This window comes from Ananas comosus, linkage group 3 (genome assembly GCF_001540865.1).
Source record: "Ananas comosus cultivar F153 linkage group 3, ASM154086v1, whole genome shotgun sequence".
NCBI classification, from domain to species: domain Eukaryota; kingdom Viridiplantae; phylum Streptophyta; class Magnoliopsida; order Poales; family Bromeliaceae; genus Ananas; species Ananas comosus.
Window position 1 is genome coordinate 14,096,611 of NC_033623.1, and position 13,065 is coordinate 14,109,675.

At 34.5% G+C, this 13,065-nt stretch overlaps 1 protein-coding gene across 1 annotated transcript; it reads right to left on the reverse strand.

Annotated features, from left to right (window-relative positions):
- LOC109707678 (F-box/LRR-repeat protein 10) lies at window positions 8,725–12,592 on the reverse strand. Its single transcript, XM_020229139.1, has 4 exons — window positions 12,284–12,592; window positions 11,992–12,197; window positions 11,304–11,397; window positions 8,725–10,373 (listed from the first exon to the last, which is right to left on the reverse strand). Exons 1-4 carry the CDS (start codon window positions 12,518–12,520, stop codon window positions 8,949–8,951), a joined length of 1,962 nt encoding a protein of 653 aa, XP_020084728.1. The 5' UTR covers window positions 12,521–12,592; the 3' UTR covers window positions 8,725–8,948.

The following is a 13,065-nucleotide window of genomic DNA, read 5'->3' on the forward strand; positions in this document are numbered from 1 at the left end:
TAACCAGAGAAGAAATTTTTTTATTATTATATAAATTATTTTTGGATAGCTTATTCCAACGTTCAAATAGAGCTTGAGATTTCATGGGTTATTTGGATGTCAGAATAAGTTATCTTAATATGAACAAAAATTTTTTTAGTATGATAGTAAGTAAAAAGTTTAATTCTCTCCATCTTTAAAGATCTTGCTATTCATAATTTTGTAGAATAGTTTATTTCACCTACAATGTAATTTATTTCATTCGGAAAAAAATAACTTGAAGTCTAAATATGATATTTCATTTTAAATATTTAATTCACTCTTTATCAACCAAATGTACAAAATTTTTAAATAAATTAAGAAAATATATCTAACAAGGTATTACTATATCCAAACTGGGTCTATTTGTTTTTATTTATTTATGCCTTTACACATTTTTTTGGATGCCTGAATAAAATACCCAATCATTTCTTATTTGATTTGAAGATTTTTTGTGTGATTGGAAGTTAAAAGTTTAAATTTTCTGTTAAGAAGGTCTTGACATTTATAATTTAATAGGGTAGCATATTTTGTATACAAAATAATTTATCTTATTATAAAAAATTAATTTTAAGGTTAAATATGATATCCATTTTAGGCATTTAATCATACTCCTTATTAACTAAATACTATATATTTTTAAAATAAATTTAAAATTATATATAAGATAAGATGTTATGTATCTAAACAAAGGCCTTTGTTTTTTGATTCATAATTTTCATGAAACAAAAAAAATCTTCTATGCTGCTCTATCAAGTATTGATGCCATATGCTTTTCTTATATTTTTTAAAAAAAGATAATCAGGCATGCGCGAAAATACAAGAACATAATTAAATATATAACAAATTTCAACATATATTTGGTAATGTTTTTTGTGGGGAATGTTTGAGAGATAGTGGGGAGTTAGACCTAGTTTGATAACGTGATAGATAAAAATATATCTATTTTATATTCTAAAAGGTTCAAGATTCTAAATTATTTTAAATTATTTTTTTTGATGTTATAAAATTGCAATAACAACAACCACCGAAAAGGCATAAAATGTTGAAAGGTTAAAAGTGCTTTAAAATTTTTGGACTATCTAAAATACAAAATAAGTATTTTTAGCCACTACATTATAGGTCTTAAAATACAAACACTTAATTACCAAATATATAGTTTGGGGAAGAAGAGGCAATATAGTACTTCATTAGGCTTTAAGAATCTGGAATGTCCTAGTTTCTTATCAGAGGGACTGTTTGGATGTACAGTAAAAAATCTCTACGAAGTTTATAGAAATTTATAAACCACTGTGGTTTTGGTCTAAATGAAATAGGGAATTCTGTAACTCTAAAAAATTCCACGGATTCAATTTTCAAACTGTTTGGACGCGCATTATGTAATTTCACAGGATTTCTTTAAATTTTAAAAATAAAAGTTAAAATTTAAAATTTAAAATTTCAATAAAAATTTAAAATTTAAAATTTGATATGTGAAATTTTAAATTTTAAATTTTAAATTTTAAATTTTAAAATTTAAAATTTTAAAATAAAAAATTTAAAATTTAAAATTTAAAATATAAAAATCTAAATTTAATTTTTAAATTTTAAAATTTAAAATTTTAAAATATAAAATTTAAAATTTAAAATTTAAAATTTAAAATTTGAAATTTAAAATTTAAAATTTAAAATTTAGAATTTAAAATTTAAAATTTAAAATTTAAAAACTAAATTTGAAATTTGAAATTTGAACTATGAGATTTGAGATTTGAAATTTAAAATTTGAAATTTAAAATTTAAAATAAAATTTTAAATTTTACATTTTAAATTTAAAAGTTAAATTTGAAAATTGAAAATTGAGAATTAAAATTTGAAATTATAAATTATAAAATTTAAAATTGAAATTTATTGTTTGAAAACTAAAATTTAAAATTTGAATTTATAAAATTAGAAAATTTGAAATTTAAAATTTGACATTTAGATTTTGAAATTATAAAATTTAAATTTTTGATATTTAAAACTTAAAATTCTAATTTTAAAATTAAAAATTAAAAATTTGAATATAAATTAAATTATAAAATTAAAAATTTAAAATCTATGTTGAAATTTAAAAGTTAAAACTTGAAGCATTTTTGGAATAATGGAGCCCAAGAATGGCGGAATTCTTTTTCTTTAGTTAGAGTGGATTATAATTTTACTTCATTTTATGGAGTATAGTTTAACTATATTTCAAAAATTATGTTACTTTTTTTTTTTCTCCCAAACGCTTTATAGGATAATTTTCCTACCAGTATAGCATAATTTAACTATACAATATTTTCAAAGGTATCCAAAGGGGGCCTTAATCTTAGCTCAAGGAGAACCAAGGATAAAAAATCAGGTACATATTCCAAATTTACAACATCATTCAATCCTGATAAAGGGGCTTAAGAATCATACAATTAATTAGTTTCATCCAGCAGGATTCCATTGGATTATTCAAAAGTCATTTACTTTAGAATATGCTGTTTCAATCTTAGTAGCATAGCTTAGATCTACTTAATTAATATAGCCTGGAATATGCTTTTCTGAATAACAACATAAGGAGAGTGTGGTTATATTACAGAAAGTGGTGTGTACGTACGAATGCACGCAGGTTGTTCGATTATCCAATCTGTTGTATAACTTTTGTTGCAGGCTATTTATATTGCAGTGTTAATTTGTTTTAGGCTGTCAAATGAGTTAGCAGCTTTCCTCAGCTCTTTGTGTGGCCATATTTATATTGCTATTTATATATGTATTTTTTTAGCTTTCAAAACAACATGTACTAAATATTGAATATCTCATCATTTAATATTTAAGACATGCAGAAATATAAAGGAAATTAAGTAGCATCATGAACTATTTACTTTAAGTAACAAGGAGGATTACTTTGGTAAATATTTTTGACTAATGAAGTCGATCCAAAGCTAAAGCTAGCTTATAGTACTACTAGACATGTATTAATTAACATATATACAACATGCCAAAAAGCCTACCACTATAACGTACGGATAGTAATGCATGCACATGCTAACCCCCGCCAATATTTAACCCTTAGTTTTAATCACAACTATCCGGTAATAAAAATAGATGAAAAATAAAGCATGGTAATTAAATTTCTCCTCAAAAAAAAAAGGAAAAAAAAAGTCATTAGATGAGTAAATGTTGAAGTAGGATTATCCTTCAGAAATGAAGGCCAAATCTAATTAAATCGTTATCCAAACCGCTATCAAAATGGCTCATTTTGTAATACTTCTAATACTTCTACCTCTGCCTTTCGGTCGCTTGGCCGTTGCCTCCCCTTTTGTAATTGTTCTTATTCCGTTTCGCTTTTCCACTTTTACTCACTTTGTTTTCGCTTGTTGTTCTTCTCCTTTGTCTTTTTTCTCTTTAGGAGGTTCTCGCTGTACTCCACCTTGTAAGTTTAATTCATTTTCCTAATAAATGAAGTAGATAGCTTGCTACCTTTCTCTCTCTCTCTCTCTAAAAAAAAAAAAAGCTCATAACGAAGAGACAAGTGCATGCACAATCAAATAGGGTCCACATTCAACAATTATTTTCTAGATTAAGTTTAATATGTGTAGCATTTAAATGCAAAATGTCGTGTTCGAATATACATGTAGGATGACATATAGACCACCATAACGTTTTATTATGACCATATATGCGTGCTATTACACATCAAACTTGGGCTAGGTTGCGCGCGCGCGCGCGTTGGCGCGTGTGTCTGTGTGTGCGCGCGCGTGTGCGCTTGTGCATGCGCGTGTGTAGATATATAGAGTACGTAGGTCTTGTATGCTATTAGGAGTACAGAGGTTTTGAATCGTTTTCGATGATAAAATTTGCAAATCGATAATTGGTTCCATTAAACTTGATTTATCATATTTGAAGTATCTAAAAAATAAATTTTGTGATTTTTTAACATTATTTATCTAGCGATCGAAAAGGTTCAAACTCACCGACTCTTCCTAGCGCAAATGGCAAAGGGCTTAGTGGTCCCAAGTTCGAATCCTAATTGATTCACATTATCACATTTCCAGCTAAGTTTATTTCTAAATGAAATAAATAAAGCGGGTAGCACGCTACCTTTCTCTCAAAAAAAAAAGAAAATAAAAATCTCATAAAAAGTAGTGATATAACATTAAAATTTTCGATCGAAATTATTGATCTTGCAGTAAATAGTATAAAAATTTTTCTATCAAAATTTCATCTGATTTGAATATTTTTACACCGTTAAACTTGCAAACGATATATATCAATAATTAAAAATTATTGATTTTGACCCCTTTCGATCGTTAGGTAAATGATATTGAAAATCGCAAAATTTATTTTCTAGATACTTCAAATATGCTAGATCAAATCTAACGAAACCGATCGCCGATTCAAAAGTTCCATCATCGAAAACGGCTTATCAGCACAGAGCCTTTCGATCTCCTAATTGCACACAAAACCTACTCTCTCTCTATATATATAATTAATATAGTAGTCGGACTATATAGAATTATACTATTATACTATCGATAGTATATATAAGTGCTTGATGTTATCAAGTTTCCGACTGTTGAATGAAAAGATGTGCGGTTAAGATGATAAAGGTCCCCTAAAGTTAAGTGGGTGGTTGGTTGAATAGTATAATTAATCTAACGAATAGAAATGATTAAAGGATAAATCTAATGATAGAAAACTCGATAATACCAAAAAATTTGGTATTATCGATAGTGTAGTAATCTCTCTCTCTCTCTCTCTCTCTCTCTCTCTCTCTATATATATATATATATATATATATATATATATATATATATATATATATATTCTCAGAATATGCGACTTCTCTTGAGCTCCTACAATAATATTAAAGTGGTACTATGGATAAGGTTATTTAAACAGTAGCTCTTATATCTAGGAGTAGATAGAAGTAACGTTGGGAGAATATATTAGTTGGCTACTAATTTTTTAGAAAACATGGTGGAGGATACGATGAAGAATATGCCAACAAACGCTGAGAAATTTAAAGGATATGCTTGATAAATTAAAAGTCATAATGCATAGTAAAATATGGAAATATTAAAACATAGTGATCCATGGATGGCGGGAGCGCGCACATCGGAATGTAGGTAATGTTACAGTAAGGGATTCTTTACATATCAGACCAAGTTATTCAAAATTACCTTATTATTTTTGCATGATGACAATGGGAGCGTCACTTCCATGATTATTCATTAAGATTAGCAGCTTGAGTTTTGCATGTATGCATGCATGGCAACCAGTTACATAAATGATGAGAAATCCCACTTTCCTTCCATCTATGCTTAGGCTAGTTGTTCCTTCTTTCTTTCTTCCTTAAAAAAATCTGGAACGTGAGCAGAAAATGGACTGAATTTTACAGCTCTTAAGGACTTGATTTTTAGTGAGGAGTAGAATTAGTAATTTTTCTACGATTTTTTTNCAATTGGGTCTTCTCTTACTAGAGTTCTTGAGTTTAGCAATTTTATTTTTTGGAGAGATAGATAGCACGCTACCCGTTTTATTTATTTTATTTAGAAATAAATTTAGTTAGAAATATGAATCAATTAAAATTCGAACTTAGGAACTCGGGTACCAACGACCAAACTCGGCCCTTTGCCACTTACTCTAGGGACAGTAGAAATTTTTAGAGAGAAGATTATGACAGAGACTATATATATGTTTTCATAGAAAAACTTCTCTTACGATGAGTTTTGAGTGAGGAGCAGAATTAGTAATTTTTCTACGATTTTTCTTCTTTGCCTTTTGTTTTGTCCTTTTGGTTTGATTGCCTTCAATAGTTTTCGAGACCGTGTTGTCTCAATCCATGTAGTAAAATTTATTTGCTAAATGAATAAAGCGGATATTATATTACCTTTTTCTCTCTCTCTCAAAAAAAAGATGAGTTTGACACTTAATTGAGGCGGAACGTGATAAATAATTATTGACAAAAATTATGGCAGAGATTATATGTTATCATAGTTTCAAGCTGAAGTGGTTAATTTGGGTTTTGAAGTTTGGCTTTAACTCACCTGTTGAGCTTCGATTTTTCACCCTAAAATTCGGCCTAATTTGCATTTAATATCCACCCAACGTTTGACCTTGATTTCAGACCTGTCCGCGAAGTTTTAACTCAAACAATTAAATATTTATCTTATGCTAATATGCCAGTTAGCTTTCTTTTGCCAACTATTTAGGTTGGAAATGTGAGAGAGAAAACGTGGGTAGTTTTTTATATTTATAGAAGATAAAAGAAGAATAAAAGAGGTTCAGAAAGAGATTTGAGTTGAAACTACTTTATGTATAAGAAGAGTCGGATGTAATCTTATTTCCAGTGCATAGTAAAAGAGTCAGGTGTAATCTTATTTTGATTAATGAATCTTATTTTATTTATATTTTGCATAGTAAAAGAGTCAGGTGTAATCTTATTTTGATTAATGAATCTTATTTTATTTATATTTTTCGTTTATTTTTTTTTCTTTTGTGATTGTGTCATTCAATTGCTGAAAAGGCGAGTTTATAATAAAAATTCTAATAATCAATGCTGCACCAAGTACTGAACAGGTAATGAGGTGAGAATAACAATAAATTATTTTTCAACATTTTTTTAAAAGAGAAAGGTAGTATATAACTATTTTGTTCATTTTTCTGTGTAGTAATGAACTTAGCTGTAAATATAAAATAATTTCAAATACCAATCATCGAACTTTTTATTATATTATTTACGCTAGAGCCTATCGGCTATTTTTCGGCAGAACTAAAAGCAACAAATTGAAGATACGGTATTCAAAATTCATGATCTCATTCATGTAGTCTACTAACTTTTGCTTGGCGAAAAACAAAAAGTAGGAGGATGAGCGGGGGCAAATTAATAAGCCCTAACATAATAACCTGATAAAGAGAAAGTGGCTTTTCGACACCTTGAAGAGCCGGGGCCATTTTATAGAGTAGGGACCATCGCAAACCAGATAACGTTCATATTCGTATTCCTAACGTTCTTATACTGGGACCGTTAGATTACTTCTCTCGTTCTCCTCTTTTTTCTCTCACTCGAGTGGGATGTCACCTAACCAATAACACGTGGCCACGTTGACGCTGACTTGGCTCATCAGTCGATTTGTGGTGAAATACGCTCGAAAATTCTTCACAGCACACTTGAAAAAACAAACTTTGGCTGCATGCTAGATCATCACTCTCTCTCTCGTACAGTTTGGTTGATAAATTAAATCATTTATTGACTCTCCGACCGCGTCTTTGTTAAAGGATGATATATATATATATATACAAGGAATTCTTGAAACAGAATCAAAGAATTTACTCAAAAAAATCAACAAAGGTACGCTATCAACTTTTTTTTTGCTGAATAATTGCTACCAAATGCTTTTTGCTTAATTTCGCTTTCATTAGGTTACCAAGTTGTCGCCAATCTTGTTTGTTCATTATCCTAATAAATGAAGCTGATTGAGAATTTCATCTTGACCAGTTATCCGTTTCGGCGGGGTTTCTAATGCAAATCCCACACTCGAGCAAATTTGAAACAAATATACGGACTCTAGCTGCAAAGGACACTGTTGAGGGGAAGGCAATGTAAAAGCTATTTACCACACTGTAACTGAGAACCAGAATCCACTATGAACATGCTTTAGCAGCCCATGGGCTACGATTAACCACGGCCCAATCGGTAGATGGCTAGAGCTTCCACACCTTTGTAGCCCTCGCATAATATCTTTGCCATTTTCTCTTTCTAACTACGTAAGTTACACAGAATAGTACAGGAGGAAATTGTGGAAGGACATGGCTCAAACAAAAACATGCCGGTGCAAATCGACAAGAGCCACGGTCCAGTGAGTGAATGAACTTATATTCGTGCGCAATATAATTTCCATTTCCGTACAAGGGTTACCAAGCGAAGTACTAATCCTTATAGCCACGGTGGTTATGTAAATTTTTTTTTCGCTCTCAAAACTTACATTAAAAAAAAAAGGCATCGTAAACAAATCAACTATTCCAACAAGAGATAAGAGTCCTTTTGTCCATATCCAATTGCACAGAATTAGCGTTAATACATACACATACATAGTTGAGCTGGAATGCAGTCGGTAGTAAACAGGCTCCGTTGCCATCTATTTGTTTTCGATGACCGAGCTTTCAAATCGACGATCGATACGGTTGAATATGATCTAATCTATAAACCAAATTTTAAATCTTTTCGACATCATTGACCTGATAATCAAAAATTTTTAAAAATTATAATTTTAATGATAGATACGAGACGTTTTCTTATTTAATGGTACAAAACTATCCAAATTAATTAAATTTTGATTAAAAAATTCTTTAAACTATTTAGAACAAAATCTATACTCTCGATCTTAATTACAAAATTCCTATCATCACTTTTTAAAGAATATTTATTTTCAGTTATTTATTTTTACGCCCACTTGATAGACAAAAAAATAATATCGAAAAAATATAAAATTTGACTTTTAAATACTTTTGAGTGGCGTAAATCAATTTCAACGGTGCCAATTGTCGATTTGAAAGTTTCATCATCGAAAATAAATGAATGACAACAAAACTCGTTTGCTATCGATATTATTCCACTTCAACTTTATATATATATATAGAGAGAGAGAGAGAGAGACTTAACTTACAGCGGACCGACCAAAGACGCGACCAAACCCAAGAGCAAACGCAAGAGCAACAGGCCCGAACCCAGATTCCAAGCCACCAACTTAAGCATACAGTACGCAAAAAATTGTTTGGAAATGAAACATGTACCAGCAAGATCACCAAATGCTAGTTCAGGAGTCTGCCCCCACCCCACAAAACACACACACACACACACACACACACACACACACACACACAAAACAAATTCACAGCAAGCAATAAAGGATTACAAAGCCGCAAATCTTACCATACATGCATCACCGCTCCATGTCATAATCGTCATCACTTCTGTACTCACCTTCAAGAAGCCACTGCTCGAGTTCATCCACCTCATCCTCCTCAATCTCATGCCTATACCATCCAAGTGACGAATCCCAATACACAGCCCCCAGCTCCTCACCACGGCAAGCCATGTGCAGGAAAGGCCGACTCCTAGCTAGGGCATCTACCATGTCCCTGTTCAAGCTCCCTGTCACCCCGAGCCACCTCAACCGTGGGAAGTATGGCTTCTTAAACCATCGGAAAGAAAGCGGCGTGATACCTCCACAGTCATATAGATCTAGCAAGTGCAAGCTACTCCCGTGAGACCCGCCCTCGACTTGCATTGAAGCTAAGGCCATGACCGAAGTGTCCCCTATGTGCGCACACTCTCTAATTCGGAGCTCAACAATTGGAATTCGACTTCTCGCTAGCCGTAAGATACCATTGTCGGTGAGATTAGGAAGCTTCGATATATCCAATACTTGCAGACTCAATCTTGTGGAACCACCCAATAGCAATGTGATACCATCGTCTGTCAGTCTTCTGCACCCTCTTAGAGACAACGAAACCAGCGGGCATTTCCCGCTACCAAGATAAGATAACCCTATATTAGTGATGTCCATATTGTCTAGTAGTAGTACCTGCAACTTTGGGAGGCAGCTTAGGGCTCTTAAAGCCACATCACCCACCTTTCGGCAGTCTCTTAGGTCCAATACATTCAGATCTTTATTACATGACAACCCTAAAATCCCATGATTGGTTAAGAGATTACACCACCTCAAGCTAACATGTGTTAAAGAAAGAGAGGTGGCAGAGATGTCATGGAAAACCAGATCAGTCAGCTGGCTTCCGTGGGACACCCTAAGCTTGCGAAGGCTCGAGCATGAGTGTATTATCGCCCTGAGACCAGTATCTGTAACACGAGAGAAGCCACCAAGAGAAATACTTTCGAGTTTCGAGCAGGTATCAGCCATCAAGAGAATTCCAAGATCATTTACTCGTCGAAAGTAGGTGAATAAGAACTCTTGGCTTCGGACAAGAGAAATGTGCTTCAGTTTACCACGTGGATTGATTTGCTGAAGGCCTGCATTGGTGAGATCGGAAGATGATATGGGTTCTATGATAGGAGCATCCTGAAGATCCAAATGTGTTAAGGCCGGAAGGGCCTTTGATATAGAACTGACCAACTGATCTGTGATGTAGTCTACCGAGAGGCATAGCTTTTGAAGGCTAGGAAAGAATGGCGGTATAGTACGACCTAGAGAGTGCTGTGACTCAGCCGTTATACTCAAGAGTTTGACCAACATGGATATAGGGATGTAACCAATCTCAAGAGAAGAAAGTCTCTGAGAGGCAGAAGCCCATGCTTGCCCAAATTTAGTATCGTCGAATGATGAAGCATCAACTGCTAAGCTCAAAGACTAGCAAAAGTAGAGAATACATATCAGAGTGATGGTAGGGAATCCTGATCATAACAAAGGAATAGTCACAGCAGTAATAAGCTACAAGAAGTAGGAAAAACATGCATCAAGATTTAACAAGAATACACTGTAGCTAACTGAGGTGTTTAAAGCGAACTCTATTATATTACAAAATGCACTATGTAAAACTTAGGCATTTATACTAAATAATATAAATAATTCAGAAGCATAAAACACAGGGGACCTAAGTTTCTAGACAGTTGCATACATAGGCACTTCGGTAAAGAATATTATACCAAGGTAACTAAGGAAGCTACTAATTTGGGCACATCCATGTCATTATGATCCATTATCCGGGCCCATCTAATACTAATTCACAATTTCATGCAACACTCGTAATTCAGAAAGCTAATGCTATAATGTAGGAAGGCGTGTGTGGACTAGGGCCTAAGCAGCTTGGAGAGACCATAGATGGACATAGCGAGCATTTTTCTCTAAAACCAATGGCCGCACAGTAAAATGTGGAAGAAGGCATGCAATGAAAGTTGTACAAAGCCTCTAATGTAAAAGAAAGAGCTACTATTCCACGGGACTCATTTGACCTACCAGCCACATAGGAAAGTATAGATCAAGAAATTCTTTCACCAAAGTCAAGTATCGGTCTGCAGATACAGATATGAACACATACATGTATACATGAAACAAATAGTATTGCATAGAACCAAATATTCATTTCAACACTATAAAGAAGGTTCTCGTATCGATCATAATCTATCTCAAGAAGGGCATATCTTTCTAGTTGAAAAGACACTTAAGCTTCTAGACAGAAAATAAAGACGATAGAGTTAAATACTATTAAGCAGATACTTCTAATAACTATGAACAATTGCACTATCTCTAATACATTAATGAAAACATATTCTTACATACCTCCAGCTGGGAACAGCCATTAAGCAGTTCTTCTAGATCAGAAAAGCAGATTGAGATCCCTCTGCGCTCCGCAAGAGAGTTTACAGAAAGTGTCCTGATGTTTGATCAAGCAAAAAGAAAGTATCAATATAGACGAACCAGAACGTTGTTTTCCTCCAAAAAAAGCCGAAAAGACAATTATGATGAAAAGATTATTTTCTAAGGGTCACCGTTCTGTTATACTTCAGATAAAAGTGTACAATATTAAAGGACTATTCTTTATTCTTCGCCCCTATAAAGAGAAGATTACCTCCACCACTATGCATTACACACAACTGTACAAGATGAGATCCATGCACATATTGCTTAGTTGCATGTAATTCGTCATGATGCTGATTGGTGGAGGAGATATCCTCTGCATTATATAAAGGTCGAGGTTTCATTTTATATCCAATATGGGAACTATTATTCTTGATATTACTAACATCTAGCAGGCCCTTTTTGAGTAAGTATGGTGGAGTCGGAATTACATTAAGAGGCCTTCTCAATACTTAATTTACACTCAAAATAGTCGAAACTTAGGGTGCATATGACACTTCAAGTTTCTGCTGCAATTATTTACATTTCATACAACCGAGAACTATAGATCGCAGCAAAGCAAGTCACCGATAAAAAGAATTTAAGAATTCAACATTGGATTTATCGTCACCTGATATCGCGGCACTTGTTTCCGAGTTCGGCGAGAAGCCTCCCGCTGATGTTCTCGCAGTTAAGGAGGCAGATCTCGTGGAGCGACGGCCTCGCGAGGTACCCAATCGACGAGTCGTCGAGGCGGCTACAGTCGAGGCGGAGGCTCCGGAGGTACGGATTCGGCGGGAGAAGCGGCCTCAGCAGGTCCAGCGTGGGCGCGATCTCCTGAAACCCTAACCCTAATTTAGCCCCCCACAAAAAAAGGCCGAATCGCCTAGTAAGCATGGGAAATCGAAGGACCGAGAACGTACAAGGAGGTGGACGGAGGGAAGGAAGGAGAGGGTGTGGGAGGCGCAGGCGCGGAGGGAGCGGCACGCGGCGGCGGCGGTGACGAGGGAGCGCACGTCGAGCTTGGAGAGGATCGTCGCCATTACGGTGGAGGGGAGGTAGTGCTCGATCTCCGGGGGCGAAGGATCTCCTCCTCCTCCGCCGCCGCCGCCACCGCTTCGCCGGAGCATCGCAACGCCTCCTTGGGATTCCCCGACCATTGTTAGTGCGCGCGATAGAGAGAGAGGGGAAGTAGGGAGATGAAAGGGAGTTATTAATTAGGAGGTGACATCGTCATTGTGACTGTTGCTGCTTCCGCGAAGCTTCGCGTTTGCTTTTTTTTGGCGCTGGTGCTAGGGCTAGCAAATGAGCGGCCGACTCGCGTTCGGCTCGGCTTGCCGAGCTCGACCAAAAATTAAACGAGCCGAGCTTGAACAAATGAGAAAGCTTGAAATTTATTTTAAGTCTACCTTGAGTATTAGTCCACTAACTCAAATTAAGCTCAAAAAAACTCTATAATATATATATGGCCAATTTGCATAAAAAATCCACTAGTTTTGGGCTTTTGCAAAACCGGGCCACCTTTTTCGTTTTTGCAGATTCGGTCCACTTTTTTAGCAACCTGACCAAAATACCCTTGTACCTTTTTCTCTCTCCTCTTTTTTTTCTCTCGTTCTTTTTTTTTTTTCTTTTACAGGAGAGCGGCGAAGGCAGAAACGCCACACCCCCTGCCCCGGCGACGTCGCCCTCGCCCGCTCCGGCGACG

Excerpts from the sequence above, each read along its gene's own strand:
- LOC109707678 (XM_020229139.1), bottom strand. The coding sequence starts at position 12,520 with ATGGTCGGGGAATCCCAAGGAGGCGTTGCGATGCTCCGGCGAAGCGGT. Across the intron at positions 12,198-12,283 it reads TTCCCTCCGTCCACCTCCTT|GAGATCGCGCCCACGCTGGA; the intron begins GTACGTTCTCGG and ends TTAGGGTTTCAG. Across the intron at positions 10,374-11,303 it reads ATGGCTGTTCCCAGCTGGAG|TCTTTGAGCTTAGCAGTTGA; the intron begins GTATGTAAGAAT and ends TACTTTTGCTAG.